The sequence below is a fragment of the Berghia stephanieae genome, chromosome 5 (assembly GCF_034508935.2).
Source record: "Berghia stephanieae isolate SIO BIC M18660-M18661 chromosome 5, UCSD_Bste_1.3, whole genome shotgun sequence".
In the NCBI taxonomy this organism is placed as follows: domain Eukaryota; kingdom Metazoa; phylum Mollusca; class Gastropoda; order Nudibranchia; family Aeolidiidae; genus Berghia; species Berghia stephanieae.
In genome coordinates this window covers 21400069-21422568 of record NC_088364.1, presented here as the reverse complement: position 1 = coordinate 21422568, position 22500 = coordinate 21400069, and the positions used below count along the sequence as shown (strand labels likewise).

The 22500-nt window shown below is 33.2% G+C and overlaps 2 protein-coding genes across 2 annotated transcripts in view; both read left to right on the top strand.

Moving 5' to 3' along the window:
* LOC144972589 (bifunctional heparan sulfate N-deacetylase/N-sulfotransferase 4-like) overlaps nucleotides 1-7191 on the top strand; it is an 18377-nt gene extending 11186 nt beyond the window's left edge. Inside the window, exons 6-13 of the mRNA XM_078913986.1 lie at nucleotides 999-1127; nucleotides 2771-2953; nucleotides 3398-3494; nucleotides 4213-4336; nucleotides 4812-4986; nucleotides 5274-5444; nucleotides 6538-6647; nucleotides 6823-7191. Of these exons, the coding sequence (XP_078770112.1) occupies nucleotides 999-1127; nucleotides 2771-2953; nucleotides 3398-3494; nucleotides 4213-4336; nucleotides 4812-4986; nucleotides 5274-5444; nucleotides 6538-6647; nucleotides 6823-7057 (1224 nt within the window). The 3' untranslated portion in view covers nucleotides 7058-7191. The remainder of the gene's footprint in view (nucleotides 1-998; nucleotides 1128-2770; nucleotides 2954-3397; nucleotides 3495-4212; nucleotides 4337-4811; nucleotides 4987-5273; nucleotides 5445-6537; nucleotides 6648-6822) is intronic.
* The window catches only part of LOC144972596 (uncharacterized), a 277443-nt gene extending 262456 nt beyond the window's left edge, over nucleotides 1-14987 (top strand). The window contains exon 2 of the mRNA XM_078913998.1: nucleotides 14650-14987. The gene's annotated coding sequence lies outside the window, so the exon portion shown is untranslated. The remainder of the gene's footprint in view (nucleotides 1-14649) is intronic.
* The last annotated feature ends 7513 nt before the right edge of the window (nucleotides 14988-22500 follow it).

The following is a 22500-nucleotide window of genomic DNA, read 5'->3' as shown; positions in this document are numbered from 1 at the left end:
ACCCTAGCCATACAGCTCTAAAACTATACAAGTTAGAACTCTTCTGATGTCTTCATCATATTTTCTAATAATTTTGCCATAAAATTGCCAAGTTTTAATATCTAATTCCACGTATTAAGCGAGATATAGGCACAAACCAGAACAAAACGCAGAAAAAGCGTCCCATATTTTCCGGGTTTTTTTCTCTCTGTGAGTCATCCAAATAAATGACATCTTTGAAACTGCATAACTTTGTTATGGATTTTCAAAATTCAAATGATTTTTACTCAGTGGAGATAGCGCTTTGATTTAAGAGTAGTATTTCCTACAAAAATAGCAAACAAAAATTTTCATAGTCATTGCTACTTCTATCTCGCTATATCTGTTGCCCAGTTGCTTTCTGTCTTTGTCTTGGAATGAGATTACTTTGTTTCGTCCTGACCCTGACCAGAGTCCTTGGCTGGGAGGGAAACTGTCGAATGTATAGTCATAGTTTTGGGAGATGATATTTTTTTCCTTGTAAATCATCTCTCTGTTATGTATTGTATTTTTATTTTTTTTGAACATGTGGTTTGTAAACATTTGAGTGTGTCCCTCTTAGTGTGGACCTGTGTTTGTTTCAGGATGAGACTTTTAGGGTATCTCAAACCATGCACAATGATAGTATGCTCTTGGAATCTACATCTGTTCCCTATTTGTGCCATTGCCATTTGTCTTACTTTTCTCATGCGCTTTTAATTGTAAATCTATAACTTTTATAGTCTGATTTTCTTCCTTTTTACTGGTGCTGAAATGATCTAAATGTGTCGTAAGCTCCGTAAAACCCTTAAAAACAAAATAAACAAAGCTGCTCAAGAAGCTCATCTATATAACAGATAAAGCAAATCATTTGGTCACTCAGACATGAATTTCACATGTAATAAAATAACCAAATGCAAAACAAATTATTGGAAAAGGTACTTTTTCTGATCAAATACGTCTTCTAGTGTTTTTTAACAGGTTGTTCTAATCTATTGCAGGTGTTGCCAAGACAAACATGCGGTTTATTCACGCACATTGTTTATGGCTCTGACTTCCCTGGTGGTATGTCTGAATTGAACAGGTTCATACAAGGAGGGGATCTCTTCCAAACCATCCTCACAACACCTGTGAGTAGACACATTTAAGCAGTCCTGATAAGAGTCTAAATTATTTCCAATACTGCATTTAAAAAGCTTAATTTATATTGAAAGGGTACTTTTATCTTGAATTGTAATTCTCAAAAGTTAATTGTCTAATTTTGGAATTGGTTTACTTGTCTTCAATCAATCTATACTGCACTTAACACAAAAATTTCTAATTTTTAACACGTTATCAAGTTATCACTAGCATATCTTGTTTTACTTTAATTATATTGTAACAAAGTTTCCATTTAGGAATGGAATTGATTTATATAATTTATTTTCAACCTCTGTACCAACCTAATCATCAATCACATGGTTTGCTAATCCATTTGATCATACTGGAAAACATATCATATTTATGCTTTATATTTATAAATGTTTTAGACAAACCTGCGGGTCAAGCTGACATTTTTCTTTCTTTCTCTCTTTCTATTTGATAGTAAATTATAGGTTTTAGTTAACTCAAGTTTGTCTTCAGTTTTGGGAATACAATGTAAAAGAAAGTTACAAAAATCTTCCAATATTCAATGTTAAGTATAAACTTTAATCACACATTTTCGACCCTCTGAAAAGCAATATATTCCTTATTTTGGTGCTATACTGTCAATTTTAAATAATTTTTCATTATTTTCGTCCCATAAAAACAGATAAAAACTTAATTTTTCCACTGCTTTGTTTGTTTGTTTTTAGTTAACTTAATATTAATTTCTTTTTTTGTGGAATACTACAAAAAAAAACCTTTTGACACAACCTCAAATAATATATATTTCGATGGAGATTGATGTTTGTATATTTTAGGCTGCTTAACAATTTAGAGTAGCCAAAATATCATTGTGGAGGTCTCCAAAGCTCAACTGATAGAGCACTCGCTTCACACGCAAAGAGACAGAGATCAATCTTAGGTGCGGTCAAGATTTTTTTCTGACCCATCTGTCCACCCAGTTGTGATTAGCTGGGGTGGAAAGTACTTTCATATAGACTAGCATCCTATCAAAAAGATAGTAAGCAATTGCCTGTTTCACACTATAGAAACCAGAATAAACTCTGGCTCCATTTGCTAATGGCTCAAAGGATTAAAAATATTATAGCAATTTCTCTCACCTCATTTTTTAAAAACACCGCTGGTTCAGCAGTTTATCTGCCTATTCAGCGACGAAACTTGTCAGATATGGTCACTTTGTTGATAAAATGTTGTACTTGTGTTTCCGGTTGTTTATGGGTATATTTGTAAAAGTGTGTGTGTGTGTGTATGTTTTGGCTTTGTGAACAGAGAAGTGTGGGTGGTATGCTATTCTGAAATTAACGCGGCATCATGAGATGCCATTGCCTAGGCAAACCCTGAAGGAATATAAATAATCCATCAAACAAGTGTGTGATGTCAACAGTAATCACCCATATTGTGCAAATTAAGATTAATAATCTTGCTCAAGGATAAAAACTAAAGTACCTGAAGTGGGTCTGGAACCTGGTGCCTTCCAAGTCACAGCCTTAACCACTATATATATATATATATATAAAAGAGTTAAATGTATTATTTATATTTCTTCTTGTCAGAGTGTGAAACTGTACCATTTTATGTGGAATTTATGATAACATAGAGTAATTTTCATATTTTTTAAATTCTCCAGATCAATATTTTCATGACACATTTGTCCAATTATGGAAATGATCGATTAGCACCATATCTCTTTGAAAGCATTGTCAGCTTTTTAAAATGCTGGACCAACCTTAAGTTATTGTCCATTCCTCCACTAGAATTGGGGATAAAATATTTTGAGATGTATCCTCAAGACAAAGACCCAATTTGGACGGTAAATTTTTTCACATACATTTAACTTAGCTTCTTAGAAATATGAATCTTTGATGTTAGAATCAATGTAAAGATTGAATGATATGTTTTATATTTAGAGAAGTTGTCTTTTCATTTATAAAGTGGGTCACATTATTTTTATGATTTATCATCACAAATTTCCATGTTGTATAATTGTTACTTTTTAAAATAATGTAATTGTATGAAATATTGATTATTGTTATATATCTTTTATCAATATCCAACATAAGTCAAGTTGGAGCGCATAAAGTTGTTAAACGTTATCAGCTCTCTGAAAAATAAAACAGTTAAAGATATCTGACCAAAAAAAATATAATGAAAATGAAAAAAAAAATGTAGTGCCACTCTGTAAGTTTAATGCTGGAAAAGTGCGTTTCCAGGCTAGAATTTATTCAGGGCTGACCAAGTCTGATGTCTTTTACAGAACCCGTGTGAGTATGAACGACATCATGAGATTTGGCCAAGCAACCAAACTTGTGACAGACTGCCAGACTTTATCATTGTAGGTCCACAGAAAACTGGTAAGTTCTAAATTCATCGAATCGAGAGACAAACCATAGAGCATGCCTGGTGCCTAAATTACAATTTTGCTTGAATGTCTTTTTCCTTACTTCTATCAGATTCATCTTTTTGAGTTCCAGTCACTTGGTCTCGTTTTGCCTATATGCCTGTAGTTATGTTTTTGTTTTGTCAATGAAGCACACGTTAACCTAGATTTCTTTATGCAGTATTTTGTTTTTGTCACCCTACACATTGGCTAAGTAATTTTTAATGTGTGTTGATGAGTGAGATAAAAGGGAGTGTTGATTACTTGATCCGTGATTTTCAAGATTAATTTTGAAAAAAAGTATTAACTTGAGTGAAGGCTATGGGAGATTTACAAATCAGCCATGTAAATGGACAGATTTTGAGAGTATCAGTTGATAACTGCAAAAACAAAAATAGCTTGATTCATGACACTTTTTTTCTTATATTAAAGATAACATGTCTTGATATGTATCAACAAATTCATTTTGTTAAATGTAAAGATGCTACTAATTTAATAATGGAATAGATGTGTTTATTTTAGTTGTTGTTATTGTTTTTGTTTTGTTTTTATGTACATGAAACTCATCAACACAAATTCTGTTTTATGAATCTGTCTATAAAGCAAAGAGTATGAGGTGTGGTTTTAAACTCTGCAGGAGGCCGAGGGACTGATTATATGACATAAACAATTTTTTCTCTTGCTATCCACAGGTACCACAGCCCTACATTCCTTCTTATCTGAGCACCCATCTATTGTCAGTAATTACCAAAGCCCCAAAACATTCGAAGAGATCCAGTTTTTCAACACCAATAACTATTTTCATGGCCTCAACTGGTAAATCATGCTGGTGGTCATTTAGGTTTATTTGAGACATTGCTCTATTTTTTTTTTTTAATTGGGGGGGGGGGGGGGGTTATAGTTTTTATCATAAGATTGTATCAAAGTATTAAATATAAATAAGGAAAGAATTTTGGAGAATCATTAGTCATTGATATTTCTTTGAGCTATCGATTAAGATCAAACTTCAATGGAACAATGTCAGAATACACTGACAAATTTTACTTACAGATTTGTTTTTATTGGAATAAAAAAAAATTCAAATCTTGTTCCCCGCAATCAAAGGGGTTCTAATAGTTGAGAGTTTTCAATATAAGATAAAACATTAGATTTCTCTTTAAATGTTTATGATTGATTCAATATAATTCTCCTTAACTTGTTATTTTGCCACTAAAAGACTGAGATTGAATATTAAGTTTTACCAACACTTTTTTTTTCTTTTTTGTGTTGACAAAATTCTCCTTCTTTCTAGGTATATGGAATTCTTCCCTAAAGTCCAGAAGGCCAACACTACTCTTCTATTTGAAAAGAGTGCCAATTACTTTGAGAGTGAGTTAGTGCCAAAACGTGTTGCTGCCCTCTTGCCTAACACCAAAATTATCATCATCCTCATGAATCCAGCTCAAAGGGCTTACTCCTGGTATCAGGTGAGAATCATTTTCCAGCCGTAGGCATGTTATTTCAAAGGCATTGCTTCCATCTTTGAATCACCCAAGGAAGAAATCGCCTGAACATACTGGAGTTCCTGTGGTTAATAATAAAACTGATTTCTTGAATTGCCTGTATTGCCTTGTTTTTATTGCTGGGTAGACTTTTATTTAGAACCAGATAAATATAAATTATGTTAATTTATACATGTCATATACATTGTACTTATTCCCTAGCAAGACACAAATAGTTAAGTGCTTTAGGTGATATAATTTTATGTCATCAGCATGAGAGAGTTCACAAGAATCCAACAGCATTGAACCATTCCTTCTACGAAGTGATCAGTGCATCAGACATGTCACCCCTGGCCCTTCATTTCTTACGCAGTCGTTGTCTCTCCCCTGGATTGTATGCCCAACACATAATCAGGTGGCTGGACTTTTTCCCTGCAAAACAGGTTTGGTATTTTTCCATCGTACTAGAGTTTGTTTCCTTCTTTTTTTCCTTTTTTTTCTTACATTGAATTTAAGTTTACAACCAGTTGCAGTAGTCATCCTCATGCTCGCCAAATTGCTGGCATATCCATGTATTCAAATTTCGAAATGCCTGTATTAGGCATTGCCTGGATTGCCTTTTTTGTATTTATATTATAAATATAATTTTATTTTTTATACTTTTTCTTTTTTATGGCATCGCCTCATCTCTTGGGCTATCATATATATTTCACATCTCATTTGATTGGTCATCTTTGAGAGCCCATTGAGTTGGAGCTCATCTTGCTGTTTATCTGTAGGTGCAGTTTATGTTATGTAGATCACTATCCTGAGTTTCGTTTCTCTCACGGAAAGAAAACCTGGCATAGCACAGTGTCGGTTTTTGTTTTATTTAATGTAGAAATGGTAAGGCTTGGTAGAGCAAAATCTTAGAATCAAATTGTATAACTGGTTTAAGTGATTATATTTATCATGTTCCCCCCAAAAGAGTAACCCCTGTAAGAGTGTCTATTTTTTAAAACAAAAATGGGCACACTAATAAAAACTGATATAATGTACAGTTAATCGATATTATGTTTTAAAGCTTTTACTCCAGTCGTATCTCAGGGGTAAAAGTTTAGCACATCTATCGAAGCCACCTGTTGTTTTGATTTTTTCTTTCTAATACCGAAGACCAATTATCTTTTAATATTAGGTTTTAGATAGCTAGCGAATGGAGAGAAACAATAAAGTTGAAATGTTAAACGAAGATGTTTAGTATTAAGGTTAGCTTATCGTTTAAAGTGGAACTGAGTACAAGGCATTTCTTGATTAAAGCTGGTAATATGAATTGCATGAAATTGAATGATTTGTGATAAATATGGAAAATTAGAAGAATTAATATAGTACAATGTGAGTTTTTTTAAAACTGTATGGTGATAATTGAATTGGTTAACTTTAGAATGTATTTATGAGATCTGTATGTTTAGAGATTATTTTTATTCAACTTGTGTAGTCTTTATGGTTTCCAGCTTTAGATGACCTTTTTAATAATTTTTGAAATGATGGTGATTTCAGATCCACATTGTTCATAGTGATGACCTGCGGAATGATCCAGTCAGTGTGATGCATTACATACAAAAGTTTTTACGTGTTGATCCTTACTTAGACTACAGTCAACTTCTAAGGTGAGAAGGACTTAATCAGATTTATGATGTTTTACCATAATTGGTTTTTGCTTTTGTGGTTTTTCTTGTTACTGCTATTTGGATTTTTTAAAAATAATTGTAAATTATCATGGAACAACTAATTGTGATTTGTTGTTGTGATACAAATATTAAAATTAATTTTGAACTTCCACAGATTTAATCCTGACAAAGGATTCTACTGTAAAGTGGTAAATGAGGGAAAGAACAAGTGCCTTGGTAGAAGTAAAGGCCACAATTATCCACTCATGGACAAGGAGTCTGAACACCACCTGCGACTGTTTTATCGCAAACACAACATCAACCTTTCTAAACTTTTGGCCACTCTCAATGCAGACCTACCAGACTGGCTCAAACATGAATTGCAAGAAGCAGATTTGATGAAACATTGATACTATAAAGTGTCCCTTTTTAATCTCTTCAGATTACGCTTTCTAAGGTCAGTTGATAGCTCAACAAATCTGATGCAGAATACCAGATTTTTCCATCTGGGTAGGAACGCCAGTTTGATGCAAATATGCAAGATTTCACCATCTGACTTGCAGTGTGTTGACTTAATGTTTTTTGGGGTTTTTTTTTTTTTTTTTAAGGGATAGGGGGGGGGGGGATTTAAGTGGTATCAATGTGATTAGATTTGAAGAACAAAAACAAGAAGATTATTTTCTTTTTGTTATGCAGGCCTTAGGCCATAATAATATATCAGTGCAATTTGTCAATTATCAGCTTTTAGTATGGGATGAAATGGATGCCATATTCCAGTCTTTAAAAGAATTGATTTTATATTGCATATATTGTGCAATGCAATCAATTATTATAAATTTACACATCTCCCCATTGTTACCTACTATTTATCTAAATTACGCAACTGCCTTTTTGTGAATGATAAAGAAGCAGAACAAAAAGAGATTGTTGAATTAGATAACGCCTAGCATATTCTTTATCAACACCTGGTCCAACAAGAAATTGTCATTTATTATGAATGCTTATCATGCTGAAGGATTTTAAAAACTTTAGAAGTACTGGAAAATCTTCTGGAATTGAAGTATTTTTAAATGCACATTTTGATAGAGAAATATGGTTCTATGAAATATGTATGTAGAACAGGACATACAGCCATATATGGACGGTATTTAGGACAAGGGGGTTACCCTATTATTTTTCAGAACTCAAATCTTCTCTTTCTTTCACTTTAAAAAAAAACGTTTTAAGCTCGTTTTGTTCAGCATACAATGTCAGTGTTTCATATGAATCATTTTAATCTCAAAGAATGATCTCTCAATCCAAGTGACTTTGTCAAAGTGTTTCTCCAATATACAATAACTCACCTGTCCTTAAACCGACCATATAAGTGTTTATATATACTGTGATATTTATCTTCTTCCACTTACTCTCATGCTATCATTATAACATTATCGGCCTGTCTTCCCAATATTTTTATCCTTTTTTTTTAAAGCATGTTTTTGTCTCTTGATTTATATTGAACATAAGCAAATTATCAGATCACCCTGTGCAACATCCGAAGATAGTTACTGCTATTATGATTTTAAAAAGGACTAATTAAGTTTCTCAAGATCACTTTAAAGAAATATAGAAGATATAGATCACTTAAAACTTAATTTTTATTCTATTTTTTTCAAATTATGTTTAGTGGATATAACACCATAAACATTTTTATATCTTATTAGATATTTAAGCTGTTCTATTTTATAAAAACAGAGAATTACTTTCACTAAACAGACATGTCACTCAGCATTAGCTCATTGGGTCCATGATATTTATTATGTTTGGAAGACATGAATACTTTGATTTATTAGATGCTATCAGATGTAATGAAATACGTAACTAAATTAATTTCTTTGAGAACCTTTCAAACTTGTAAACTGAAAACTCATTGAGTGTTACAGCAGTTTAGTTGACATACTCACAGCTTCAGTCTTATGTGACTTAAAAAGAAAGCTGGAAAATAAAACTAAACATACAAATTAAATAAGTTTACAATTTATAGGTCTTTGTATTTCAATGTCTCTCACACCAAAGAATGTTAAGGCTTTTTCAGTTGTTATTTTTAAAAAAAAATTTTTGTATTTGTGTATTTATATGTGCTTGTAAATAATTATTTTTGTAAGAAGTATTCACTGGCATATTTATATGAGCTGATATTGAGCATAACAAACTTCTTAATTTGTCATTAAGTTATGTCTCATAGACATTATATGTGTATCAAACTAAAACCATTATGAGAAATATGTATCACGAACAGTTTGGACCATTGAGTTTATCCTGATTTTCGTAGCATTAAATGGACAGTAACCATTGCTTGCAACCCTTTGCTTAGTAATAATTTCCCCCTTTCTCTCTCTCTCTCTCTCTCTCTCTCTCTCTCTCTCTCTCTCTCTCTCTCTCTCTCTGTCTCTCTCTCTCTCTCTCTATCTATCTCTCTCTCTCTCTCTCTCTCTCTCTCTCTCTCTCTCTCTCTCTTTGTGTGTGTATGTGAGATAGAGAGAGAGAGTGTGTGTCCACTGTCATTCATATATTGTTTTAGATGAATAGAGCAATATTAGCATTCTTACAAATTGGTATGTTACTACACCTAATGCGCTTTGAGCTTGTTGATATACAGGGTAAGGCGCTTATTAAAACCATTATTATTATTATTATTAATATTATTATTATTATTGCAATTGGTGCTTTGTTTGATTGTTTGTTTTTTTTAAATGTTTGATTCTATCAAATTTGTTTGTTTTATTTTTTACGACATTTTTATGTGGTATTTCGATCACTATTAGACTTATAATCAAAATAATTCATTCCACATATTACTCATTCATTACTTACTACTTCTCATTATAAAAAGGATGATTCACATTGCAGCAATATAACTTTGATGTAAACAAGCCAAAGATAAATATCTAGATGCTAAAATCATACAAATAGTAGCATAAAGTTTTGAAGATGAATTATACTATTTGTAATGGGAGTTTTACTGGATTGTTGAATTCTTATCAAGACAACAAGAAATCTTTCTCTTTTATTTGCTTGTACAAATTGATATTCTTACAGATAACACACAATTTTCATTTTACTATATTTCTTTTAGGATAAATATTTTAAATGGCTTGTACCTCACAAAGTTAGGAAAAATATTTATTTCAAATGTGTGACATGTATTTTAATCTTTTGATTATATTAGCTTCGATATAGATGCATCTTCAAAGCATTAAAATATAAAGTTTTATGAACCTTTAACAAAAAAAATCTCCCTTTTAGCATATTCATAGTTTCATACAAATTTGGCATTGTAAAATTTCATGCATATGTTTTATTTGAGATTATGGGTTTTGTACTTTGAGATTTGTGTGTATATATATATATATATATATATATATATATATATATATATATATATATATATATATATATATATATATATATATATATATATATATATATATATGTGTGTGTGTGTGTGTGACTTTCCACTGAGAAAAGTCTGTGAGGGTGGTAAAGCCCTTAATTATGTCTCTCAGTTCATTGTTTTATATTTATATATTGGTTGTTATTTGTTGCTCATAGTGGATGATCCATGTATTGTGTTCTTTATGGGTGCAACTGGTACAAGTTATCTCCCCTTTCAGGAGAATAAAATCTTTCTATCGATTATAGCCGTTCTTGTGGGTTTCTGTCCTTATCCTGGAAAAGAACTTATCTTGTCAAAGCTCTGCCTGAAAATGAAATAGTAAGATTTCTCCTTCATCTACTTCTAGTATTTTGGATTGAATCAATCCGCCTTTCCTTCCTTTTTCTGAGGCTCAAATTTACTTAGATTGTTTCAGACTCTGATCAACTATTTATCTATGTTTTGTTGGTTCTATGTGTGTGTGTGTGTGTAATCCTCCTTTTCTTGAGTATGACTGTTGGTTTTAAAATGTTATTAGTGCAGTTAAGCCCCTAAAGGATGTGAACAGGTCTTACTATTTGAAATAGATGATATTATAAGGATAGAGATCTGACTTCAAGTTGAATATAATACAGTTTTAAATACTGTATTATGTAATATCCTTTTCATCCACATGATGAGCTTGAATTAATTAATTATACACTGCTAATACACAATTATGCTATTATGTGTTACTCATTTCACGGTTTGTGTATCGTGCATCTATATAGTCTTGTGGTATGTTACTCCTGAGTTCAAGTTCCTCTCTGAGTGGCACATATTTGAGTTCTTGGAATGGGCTCTTCACTCGCATCCTCTCACTGTACCTATCGTTTTAGATTTTAAAAACAACATTATGAGTTTAGAAAAGTCATCAATGTTATACTTGAAGAATTAAAGTTAGAATTTTTGTCTCTGTCGGAGAAAAAAAATTGTATTATCCTCTAACAGCGTCATGTCTCGTTCTACATGTTGAGTGTTGCTATTGGCTATGGACCTCTTGTAAAACGCTGTTTAGCACATTATTTGATATTGTGCTATTTAACCGCTTATGTATGTGTGTATTGAAGGACTTTGCCATGTATTAATATTATAAAGCATTAGCATTGTACATGCTGCTATTACTTTATATTTGTTGGCCTGTGAGGGGTCAGAGGGTTTCACAAAAGTCTCGCCCACAATTTGTTGATAGTCACTAGTCACATCTGACCTGCATTGCCTTTGTGAATACATTCTGTTACTTGCTGTATAGACCTGATGTGACAAAAGTTGTTTTGGTTTTATTTTGTTTGTTTTTTTTATAATCAGTGCAGATAAGTGGTCTAGTTATAATTCCCTGGTCAGGTCCTGCTGTAAGCAGCCCTTGGAAAAGCTTTTTACTCACTCACATTTTCTCACCATATTCAGGTGTAAAATGATTACCTTGCTGGCCATTACGTTGTTCTACTGGAAAAATTGTAATAGCGCCTTAAAGTGTCCTGTCATTCCTGCATGTCAAGTGTATCGTGGGTAAAAGGGCTTTGAGCTCATTAAGTTAATACTGCGCTTATAAAAATCTTACTGAGATAACTCATTCAGCTCATTTAGAAGCAGTTAAGATATTTGTATAGGATGTGGTTGACAAGCATACTAAAACACTATTTGCTTATAATTAAGAAGATTTTCTTGCAACTATATAACATTTCATTCACCTTTGTTGAAAAAAAAAAAAAGAACTTTTTCTTAGTGTGTCTGTCCTTCCATCTTTGCTCGTTTCAAATATGTAGTACTATTTAATTTGTCATTGTACTATCCTCTGTATTTAGTGCCATAATGGACACATGATTCATAAAACTGTGTGATGAGATGTAAGATTTTCTACAACTTTGATGAAAAAATAACGATAAATATTGAATTGTAAGCTTCAATTTATTAGACGAAGACAGATACTTTATCAACAAAACAGAATGAATGAAACACTACAGACGAATGAGATAATGTGATTGTGATAGTGGTGTTGTTTTGGACACCCAAAACGTCAACAGTATCTGTCTTCCTCTAATAAATTGAAGCTTACAATTCATTATTTATTGGGGGGTTTTTTCTTCGAGCTTAAAGCAGCAACATTTTTATTACAACTTTTATGACATTGTGTGTAACTTACTGATTACATGTAAAGCTTTAACTTGACTTTATTTTATCATTTCATATTCGAACAACAACATTATGAATTTAGAAAAGTCATCACTGTTATACTTGATGAATTAAAGTTTAAAGAGGTCAATTTTGACAGTTGGTGGGTGCTATGATGCATGTATAATTTATGGAATAAAATGTTTCTTATTGGCGGCATTGTTGCACACACACACACACACACACACACACACACATATATATATATATATATATATATATATATATATATATATATATATATATATATATTATATATATATTCGTATATACTTCCCGTAGAAATTGTCCAGTGCATGAAATCTGTAGAAGTCGACAATAATTTTATTTTATATATATATATATATATATGTACTATTGAATCATGTTAGATACAAGTATGGTATGAATTGTGCTCGACGTGTAACAATGGAGCGAACACACAGTCCTGCCGATGGCTGTAAGGCCTGAAACATCGATGTAGACTGACTCCCAACATCGTGATAAATATTACGTGATATATATATATATTATTATTATATATATATATATATATATCTCAAGGTTGCCAATTTTCCGTATATTTACGGAATTCATTATATTATAAAAACTCAGTATATTTTTCAGTCACCTGCTAAACGGAAAAAAGTAAGTACATATTGTCTCTCTATTGGAGTTCAGGATGGATCGGTCAATGTATTTTTGTAAAAGTTCAGCAAATTGTTGCCTCCTGAACTGGCAACCCTGATATATATTTATATTACTTTTGTTGTTTCATGGAAAATATCCATTAACCCATAGCTTCTCAATGCACCTGATTGCGCCTGCTAAAATCCAACATCATGCTTCTCAATGCGACCAGATGTACCCGCTAAGGCTATCGAACAGGTTCGTGGTTTGAAGCTCATTTAAGGAAGGAGAACACCTTTGGTAGGTTTTTAGCCAGTATCCATGATATAGTGAAAGTTAAAGTAACTGTTTACCATTTCTAAAAACTACAATTGCAAGCTGAACATGGATTTTTTTAAGTGTGACGAATTCTTTCACTCAAATTTACCCGAAACTTGAAAAATGGCTTTTAATATTTTAAATTCTTTGATCTTTGAAAATGCTTTAGATTAAATTGTAGCCGATAATATTGATTCAGGTGGCTAGATTTCACAAATATATGATTTTCTAAAAGGAAAGTACAATTAAAATTGATCCTAATCAATTAACTTAAATATTGGTATTTTTATTTATTCTTTGACTTTATTCATTTTTTCCCAACGTTGTATTTGTCACAAACATGTATGTCATATATCAAATTAATGGGAATTCATTTCTTTATTTGAAAATATCACTTTCATTAGGATTTCATCATTGGTACCGAAACAGTAAACATTTTAGTGAAATGAGATCAGTTTTTCTCAAGAGTTTTTTCCCTTGGCTTCTTAGTTCAAAGTTAAAAGGGCAAACTTTTTTTGAGAATCAATGGGTTAACCCTACAGTTACCAGAATGCTTACAATATGATATAATTTTAGCCATGGTATCAGATTTAGTCTTGCAATATTAAAATAAATGCGTGGGTAGAGGTCCTGACCTGCCATAGTGGGCAGGCATGTCACTTACTATGTCTTCTATACCCACCTGTTTTCCAATTGCTTTTTGTCTTTGTCTTGGTTTTGTCCTTTCCCTTGACTGAGAGGGAAACAGTCAAATGTATAGTGTTTGTTTTGGGAGATGAATTTTTTTTCTGTCTTGTAAATCCTCTCTCTATTAAGCACTGAATTATTTTTTATTTTATATATGATAATCTGTAAACATTTGAATGTATTCCTCTTAGTGGGGACTTGTGCTTGTGTCGGAATGAGACTTTTAGGTGGTCTCAGACTAAATACACTGGTAGCGTGCTCTTGGAATCTACATCTGTTCCCTGTTTAAACCATTCCCCTTTGTCTTACTTTTTCTTGTGTGCTTTCAATTGAAAATCTATAATTTTGTTTCATTATCCGATGTTCCTCCTTTTTACTGATGCTGAAAGGACCTAAATGTGACGCAAACACCGTAAAACCATTAAAAACAAACAAACAACATGTCTTTGTCTTTGACTGGGATTGCTTAGTTTTGTCCTGGCCCTTGCTGGAGTCCTTGGCTGAGAGGGAAACAGTCAAATGTAAAGTGTTTGTTTTGGAGGTGATATTTTTTTCCTTGTAAATCATTTCTCTGTTATGTACTGATAATTATACTTTTGTTTTGTTTTGAACATGTCTTGTAGACATTTGAGTGTATTCCTCTTAGTATGTCTGGATGAAATTTTTAGGTGATCTCAGACAAAGAAGGTTGATGGTATGCATTTGGAATCTACATCTGTTTCCTATTTGAGCCATTCCCCTATGTCTTACTTCTGGGTGGAGATAGCGGGTGGTTGGATGGGAGCATCACCCTTGAATCATATACCTATGATGTTCGCATGGGTGTACGATCCGATAGTGATGTCGTTTCTTCTTCTCTTTACTAGCCTATCCTGCTTCTTTGGTTTGTGATTGTATTTTTGACAGGGGATATTTTTTTTTCTGTAAATCTTCTGCCTGTTTGTTCTTGGTTATTTATAATTTAGCTTATGATATCTTTAGGTTATGATTTTGATTTACATTTGTACTATTTTTGTTAGATTGCTTGTTTTTTTGTTTCAGCGGTCTCTCATATAACCTCAATTGTGTTGGAAGAGACCTAAAGCAACAAACAAACAAAATCTGGGTGGAGATCCTGACCTCCCATTGTGGGCAGGGAGGTACATATTTTGTCTTCTATCCCATTTTATCTGTTTTCCAACATGCTTTCTGTCTTTGTCTTGGAATGAGATTACTTGGTTTTGTCCTGGCCCTGGCCGGAGTCCTAGCTGGGAGGGAAACAGTCAAATGCATAGTTATTGTTTTGGGAGATGATATTTTTTTACTTGTAAATCATCTCTCTGTTATGCGCTGTATTATGTTTCGTTTATGTATTATATATGATTTATAAACATTTGAGTGTATTCCTCTTAGTGGAGACCTGTGCTTGTGTCTGAATGAGACTTTTAGGTGATCTCAAACAAGTGCTTTAATAGTGTGCTCTTGGAATCTACATCTGTTTCCTATTTGAACCAATTCCCCTTTGTCTTCCTTTTTCTTGTGTGCTATAATTGTTATTCTACAACTTTTAATTATCATTTTCTTCCTTTTTACTGGCGCTGATATGACCTAAATGTGTTGCAAGCGCCGTAAAACCCTTAAAAACAATATGTCTTACTTTTTCTCGAGTGCCTTCAATTGTAAAACTAGAATATTTAACTATCCCATTGTCTTCCTTTTTACTGGCACTGAAGTGACCTAAATGTGTCGCAAGCACCGCAAAACCTTTAAAGACAAAAACAAAAACAAAATGAACTACAATCGGTAACATAGTTATTAACTTTCTGCATAAATGGAGGACAAGGATAGCTTCCTCTCCAAACATTTTGCTCGAACTTGAGAGTGAGAGTGCATGTTTTTCTTTTGTCCACAAGTTATATATCTGAGAATGAACATTAATAACAGAACGATATAAGGGATATAATATTGTTGGAACTCCTGCAGTAAGATATCCGCCACAGTCTGGTACCACTATTTTGTTTGTGGTTTGGAAATTCATTTATTAAAGAGTATGAATATATGTTTGCCTGCAATGTAAAATTGGTATTGACAATTTATGTATCATAATTTGTTTCTGGAACGTCGATGTAGGATTATCGCTACACTGCACATTTATTTTCATTTTTATTCATATATAATTTTGTTGATGTAATGAAAACAAGTCCTAAAATGGTGTAGCGTGACTCAGTGGTATGGTCTTATCTTCATACCTGTAAGGTACCGAGTTCGACCACCTACCGCGTTGTGAGGCCTTGAGCAAGTCACCTAGCCCTAGCTCACTTTGCAGCACTGCATTTCCTGAGCGGGGTTCCCGACCTCCCACAGTGAGCAGGGAGGTACTTGTTGTGTCTTCTTTTATTGTCTCAAAAACTTCTCTCTTGTTAGGTTTTCTTTGACCAAAAAAGGAAAACTTTTTATTTATATCTTCGCCAAACTGGACCACAACTATGTTAGAATATATAATGTGTAAACATTTGAGTGTGTTCCTCTTAGTGGGATCATGTGCTTGCATTTAGGTGATCTCAAACTAAGTACACTGATAGTGTGTTCTTAGAATCTACATCTGTTTCCTATTTGAACCAATTCCCCTTTGTCTTACCTTTTCTTTCTTTGATGCTTTAATTGTAATTCTAGACTTACTGGGTAGGTTTCCTAACCTCCCATAGTAGACAGGGAGGTACTTACTGTGTCTTTGATTCCCTTGTATTTGTTTTCCAACTTGCTTTCTGTCTTTGTCTTGGAATGAGATTACTTGGTTTTGTCCTGACCCAAGCTAGATACCCTGGCTGAGAGGGAAACAGTCAAATGTATAGTTAGTTTTGGGAGATGATATACTTTTCCATAATAATAATATAATCTTTATTGTCCAAATAAAAGGCAATTCATGTGAGGTAAACAATACTCAAACAGTTTGGTTCATGGTATGAACATCAACACATTTTCAAATACAGACACAGACATACACAAACATACACGCAAGCACATTGTTTCTTCACATGTATCCAAAAGAAATGAGCGCACATACATACATACATACATACATACATACATACATACATACATACATACATACATACATACATACATACATACATACATACATACATACATACATACATACTTGCGGTTTACATACATACATACATACATACATACATACATACATACATACATACATACATACATACATACATACATACATACATACATACATACATGCAGACATACATACAAACCAGCATACCATCGTACATGCATGCCTACATACATTATGATTTGTCAACATTTGAGTGTATCCTCTTTGTGGGGACTTGTGCTTGTGTCTGGATGAGACTTTTAGGAGATCTCAAACTAAGTACTTTGATAGTGTGCTCATGAAATCTACATCTGTTTCCTATTTGAACCAATTCCTCTTTGTCGCACCTTTTCTTGGGTGCTTTAATTGTAATTCCAGAAATTATTACTATCCCATTTTCTTCCTTATTACTGGCGCTATTCACATTACCCCACTCGACTCGGATGAGAATGGGTATCATGGCTATAGGTAGTGACAGATACTGTGACATAGTTTGACTATTATATCTCTTAATGTCAGGAAGGCATTGTAAAAGTCAGTCCTCAAGGGTGTGTTTGAACTGGACTTATCTTTTTAGGGGGGAGGGATTCTATGATTTCAGTCAACACGTGCCCATCAATCAGATTTATCAAAATACTTTTAAAACCAACCCCATTATTTCTTCATAATCAGAATACGATTTGCTGCAAGTGTAAAATATTGAAACATTTCATATTCATTGAAAGTTTTATTATTTTTTCTTTATTTCTCATATGAACTGATTCAATTGTTTATAATCCCCAATGAACCAGGGGCTAAAAGGGGAATTTTAAATCCGAATAAGGAGTGGATTAAATTATTCTTATGGGAAAGTTTGCCTTTCTATGCTAGTGGCTTCTACATTGGTACATCTGGGTGGGGTTCCTGACCTCCCATAGTGGGCAGGGAAGTACTTACTGTGTCTTTTATCCCCCTATATCTGTTTTCCAACATCCTTTCCGTCTTTGTCTTGGAATGAGATTATTTGGTTTTGTCCTGGTCCTGGCTGGATACCCTAGCTGGGACTGAAACAATCAAATGTAAAGTTAAGAGTTTTGGGAGTATGCAGTGTATTATGTTTTGTTTACATATTATATATATGTAAATATTTTATAATAATAATAATATTAAAAATAATAATAATGATAATATTAAAAATGATAATAATAATAGCGCCAGTAAAAAGGAAGAAAATGGGATAGTAATGATAATGATAATAATAATAATAATAATAATAATAATAATAATAGTAGTAGTAGTAATAATAATAATAGGAATAATGTTATTGATAATAATGATCTTATTACATGTGTATTTTGCAAATTAGATTTTTTGTAACACTCAGGCTCCGAATCCACTGGACCAATTATCACCAAATTCTGTCGATGAATGTAACGACAGCTGGTTTGGACTGGTTGATGAGCATGTCAATTGCCCACTTCAGGATACAGATATTATCTCTGGTTCCTCTTACTTGTCGAAAACCGGCCTGACTGTCTGGTAAGCTTGATTGGAGTTCTATGTTCAAACCCTTTGCAATTACAGTAGATAACAGTTTGTAGGCGTGACAGAGTAGGCAAATTGCACGGTAGTTTTTGAAGTCATCTCTGTCCTTCTTTTTATAAAGCATAATAAACACACCTTTGACAATATCTCGAGGAACCTCTTCAGTGTCCCAGATGAGCTTGACTATGCGGAACAGTTCTGCTGACGCGGTTGGGGAGTAATTGAAGGCTTCTATTGGTAAACCGTCGTGACCTGGTGCTTTCCCGTCGCTCAGCCCGTTAATGCCGGTTTGAAGTTCTTGATCTGTCAAGTGGTCTTCAGGGCACACTGTAGTTTCTAGGTGTGATGATCTGTCATTTGACACTGTAAGCCACACATTTCTAGACAACGCACTCAGCTCGGCTGGAGCATCGGTAAAACTTCGTCGGGTCATCCAAACCATCTTCGATGCAGAATCTGGATGCGTGAGAATTAGAAAGCCCGACGGAAATGAAGAAACCTCTGCAGCCTTCAATATCGCTCGTGGTGTGCTCCAAGGCGATATATTTTCCTCAATCGCTTTCATTGCCGGCCTCATGCACATTTTCAAAATTCATTATAACCCAAATGCCGGAGTTACTGTCGGCTTGTCACCCAACCAGGATTCAATAAGCTCCCTCGACGCTGGCCTCCTAAATGAAAACGTCCAAGACGCATCAGAACGTATATCCTCCATAGCAGCAGGATCGCGAGAAGATGCAGCTATGGAAATCTCAATTCCAAAAACCAAAGCTCTGCACATCCACAAGGAAATCAGTTTCTCGGAAACAACAGATGACGACATTGCAGCCATGGGATTTAAAAACATATGCCCTTCCTGTGAACGAGACTTTCCAAACAAGGGAGGCCTTGCTATTCATCAAGACTGGTGGTGCGATGGTGGAAAGACTGTAAGATCGCGCAAAGGATCTCTCGCAAAGACAAGGAAAGTGAACTTACTCGTGTGACTATCGAGGGTTACAATTAGACAATGTCTACTCCTTTGAATACCTTGGTAGTCGTATCCAGTGCGATGGTGCTGTTGAATACAGAATGTCAATAGCACAAACAACATTCAACTCTCTATCCCATATGTGATCCGATCACCGTCTGTCCCGCGGAAAGAAAATCAGTTTGTATGCCTCTAGTTTCTGCTCTATCCTCACACATGGTTGCGAGGCTTGGCGACTTATAGAGTGTAACTAAAACTGTGAAGGTTTCAACAGCCGATGCCTTTCCCTCATTACGAGAGAGGACTACAGAGAAACTGTAAAACGCCCCGAATTCGACCTGGTAGCTACTGTGATGAGATGCAGGCTCCGCTTTGCGGGGCATATCTTACGCATTGACGCAGACCGCCTCCTGCGTCGAACTTTTATTACCTACTTGAAGCGCTCGACAACTAGACCAGCAGGCACTCTACTACATGGGCTGGATTCTATGCCCATTGACGAAATTGTGACTCTAGCCAGGAACAGACGTGCTTGATCCCGATATGTGGGTTCCCTGTGACCGTGACACTTTTATGCTGATGTAGCATAGCACCTTATAGGTGCCGTACTCCTGTACAATGCAACTCATACATACCAAATTCTGCATGGTGTTTACAATTGACATGAAGATGGTTTGTATGCATAATGAGATTGATTAGACATTGTGATAGTTTTATCGAAAAACCAAATTTGTTTCCTCAAATCCCATCGAAGACAGATGCCATCAATTTTAGCAGTTTCGGGTTGTGTGTCAGCCTTCCACTTAGCGGGTATGAAAGTGAGGAGGAAATATTTACATTAAATTGATACCGTTAGTGGTTCCTCGTCCCTCTCATTATCTTGAATTCAATCAATTTTTAAAAATTATATGAACCATTTCCCCTTCTTAAAATAGGTTAAGAATTCTCACCATAAGTGAGGGAAATATATAAGATGTTACATGCAGAAAATATATCTCTCCATGCCTAAATAAAAAGCCTCGTGGATCTTAATAGAAATTGATTTCAAATTTTATTCAACACTTGAAACATAAATTTTGAAATGATCAACTTATTATCATCATATTCATTGAACGGGCACCATTCATTGGATGGACCTGGGTGGGGATCCTGACCTCCCATAGCGGGCAGGGAGGTACATACTGTGTCTTCTATCCCCTTATATCTGTTATCCAACATGCTTTCTGTCTTTGTCTCGGAATGAGATTACTTGTTTTGCCTGGCACTGGCCGGAATCCTGGCTGGGAGGGAAACAGTAACAGTCAAATGCATAGTTATTGTTTTGGGAGATGATATTTTTTTCCTTGTAAATCATCTCTCTGTTATGTATTATTATTTTTATTTTGAATGTATAATGTAAGCATTTGAGTGTGTCTCTTTGTTGGATTTTGTGCTTGTGTCTGGATGAGACTTGTAGTTGATTTCAAACTAAGTACATTGGTGGTATGCTCTTGGAATCTACATTGATCCCTATTTGTTCTCAATTCCCTTTGTCTTACTTTTCTTGGGTGCTTTAATTGTAATTCTAGAACTTTTTACTATCCCATTTTCTTCCTTTTTACTGGCGCTGATATAACCTAAATGTGTTGCAAGCGCCGTAAAACCCTTAAAAAAAAAAAAAAAAAAAAATCATTGGATGGACAGCTATGCTTGTATTATATAATAATGTATTTGGTACATTGGATTTTTAGTAACACATTGAATGCATACCATGTGTGGCTCCTCATTAATTTGAATACAATCAATTTCATAAAAAGGTCCGTGGAGTTCTCTTACGAAGTTGAAAATTGCATCGTCTATTAAGACAATAGAAGTTGAGTTAAAATTTTATTCAACACTTTAATTATATTTAATTAAACGGGCACCGTTCATTGAACGGACAGCAATAATAATAATAATAATAATAATAATAATAATAATAATAATAATAATAATAATAATAATAATAATAATAATAACAGAAGAAAAGTAGGAATGATAATAATATTTGTAATGATATGATAGTAATGATGGCGATAATAATAATAATAATAATAATAATAATAATAATAATAATAATAATGATGATGATGATGATGATGATGATGATGATAATCATTATTATTATTATTATTATTATTATTATCATCATCATCATCATCATCATCATTATATTATTATTATTATTATTATTATTATTATTATTATTATTATTATTATTATTATTATCATTATTATTATTATTATTATTATTATTATTATTATTATTATTATTAGCATTATTATTATTATTATATTATTATTATTATTATTATTATTATTATTATTATTATTATTATTATTATTATTATTATTACGGCTATATTACATAAGATAATAATAGTAATGAAAGTGATAATAGTATATTTTTTTAAATAATAAAAATAGTAAACATGGTAAAATAATAATAGTTGTTGTTATTATGTACTATCATCATCATCATCATCATCATTATTATTATTATTATTATTATTATTATTATTATTATTATTATTATTATTATTATTATTATTATTATTATTATGATTGCTACGGAACTCAGTGTTCAGTCATGTTATGGTATTGGGCAATATCGTGAACTTTTGTTATAATATTATATTATGATTAAAATAAGAATTGTTTCTTATTATCCTTTTCATTTCGTCTCTCTCTCTCTCTCTCTCTCTCTCTCTCTCTCTCTCTCTCTCTCTCTCTCTCTCTCTCTCTCTCTCTCTCTCTCTCTCTCTCTCTCTTTCTTTTTTTTTTGTGTGTGTGTATGTGTGTGTGTGTGTGTGTAAATGTTGGCCATGGAACTCAACTCATTGTAATTTCCCAAAAATGCGAACTACAAAATAAAAAGTGATTTGACATTGTACACATCATGGTTTTGATTGTTTGTTGTTTGTTTTTTTGGGGTTTGTTTGTTGTTGTTTTTGTTTTTTTTGCTATGATTTGTTTTGTTTGTTTGGTTTCATTTTTTTTTTGTTGA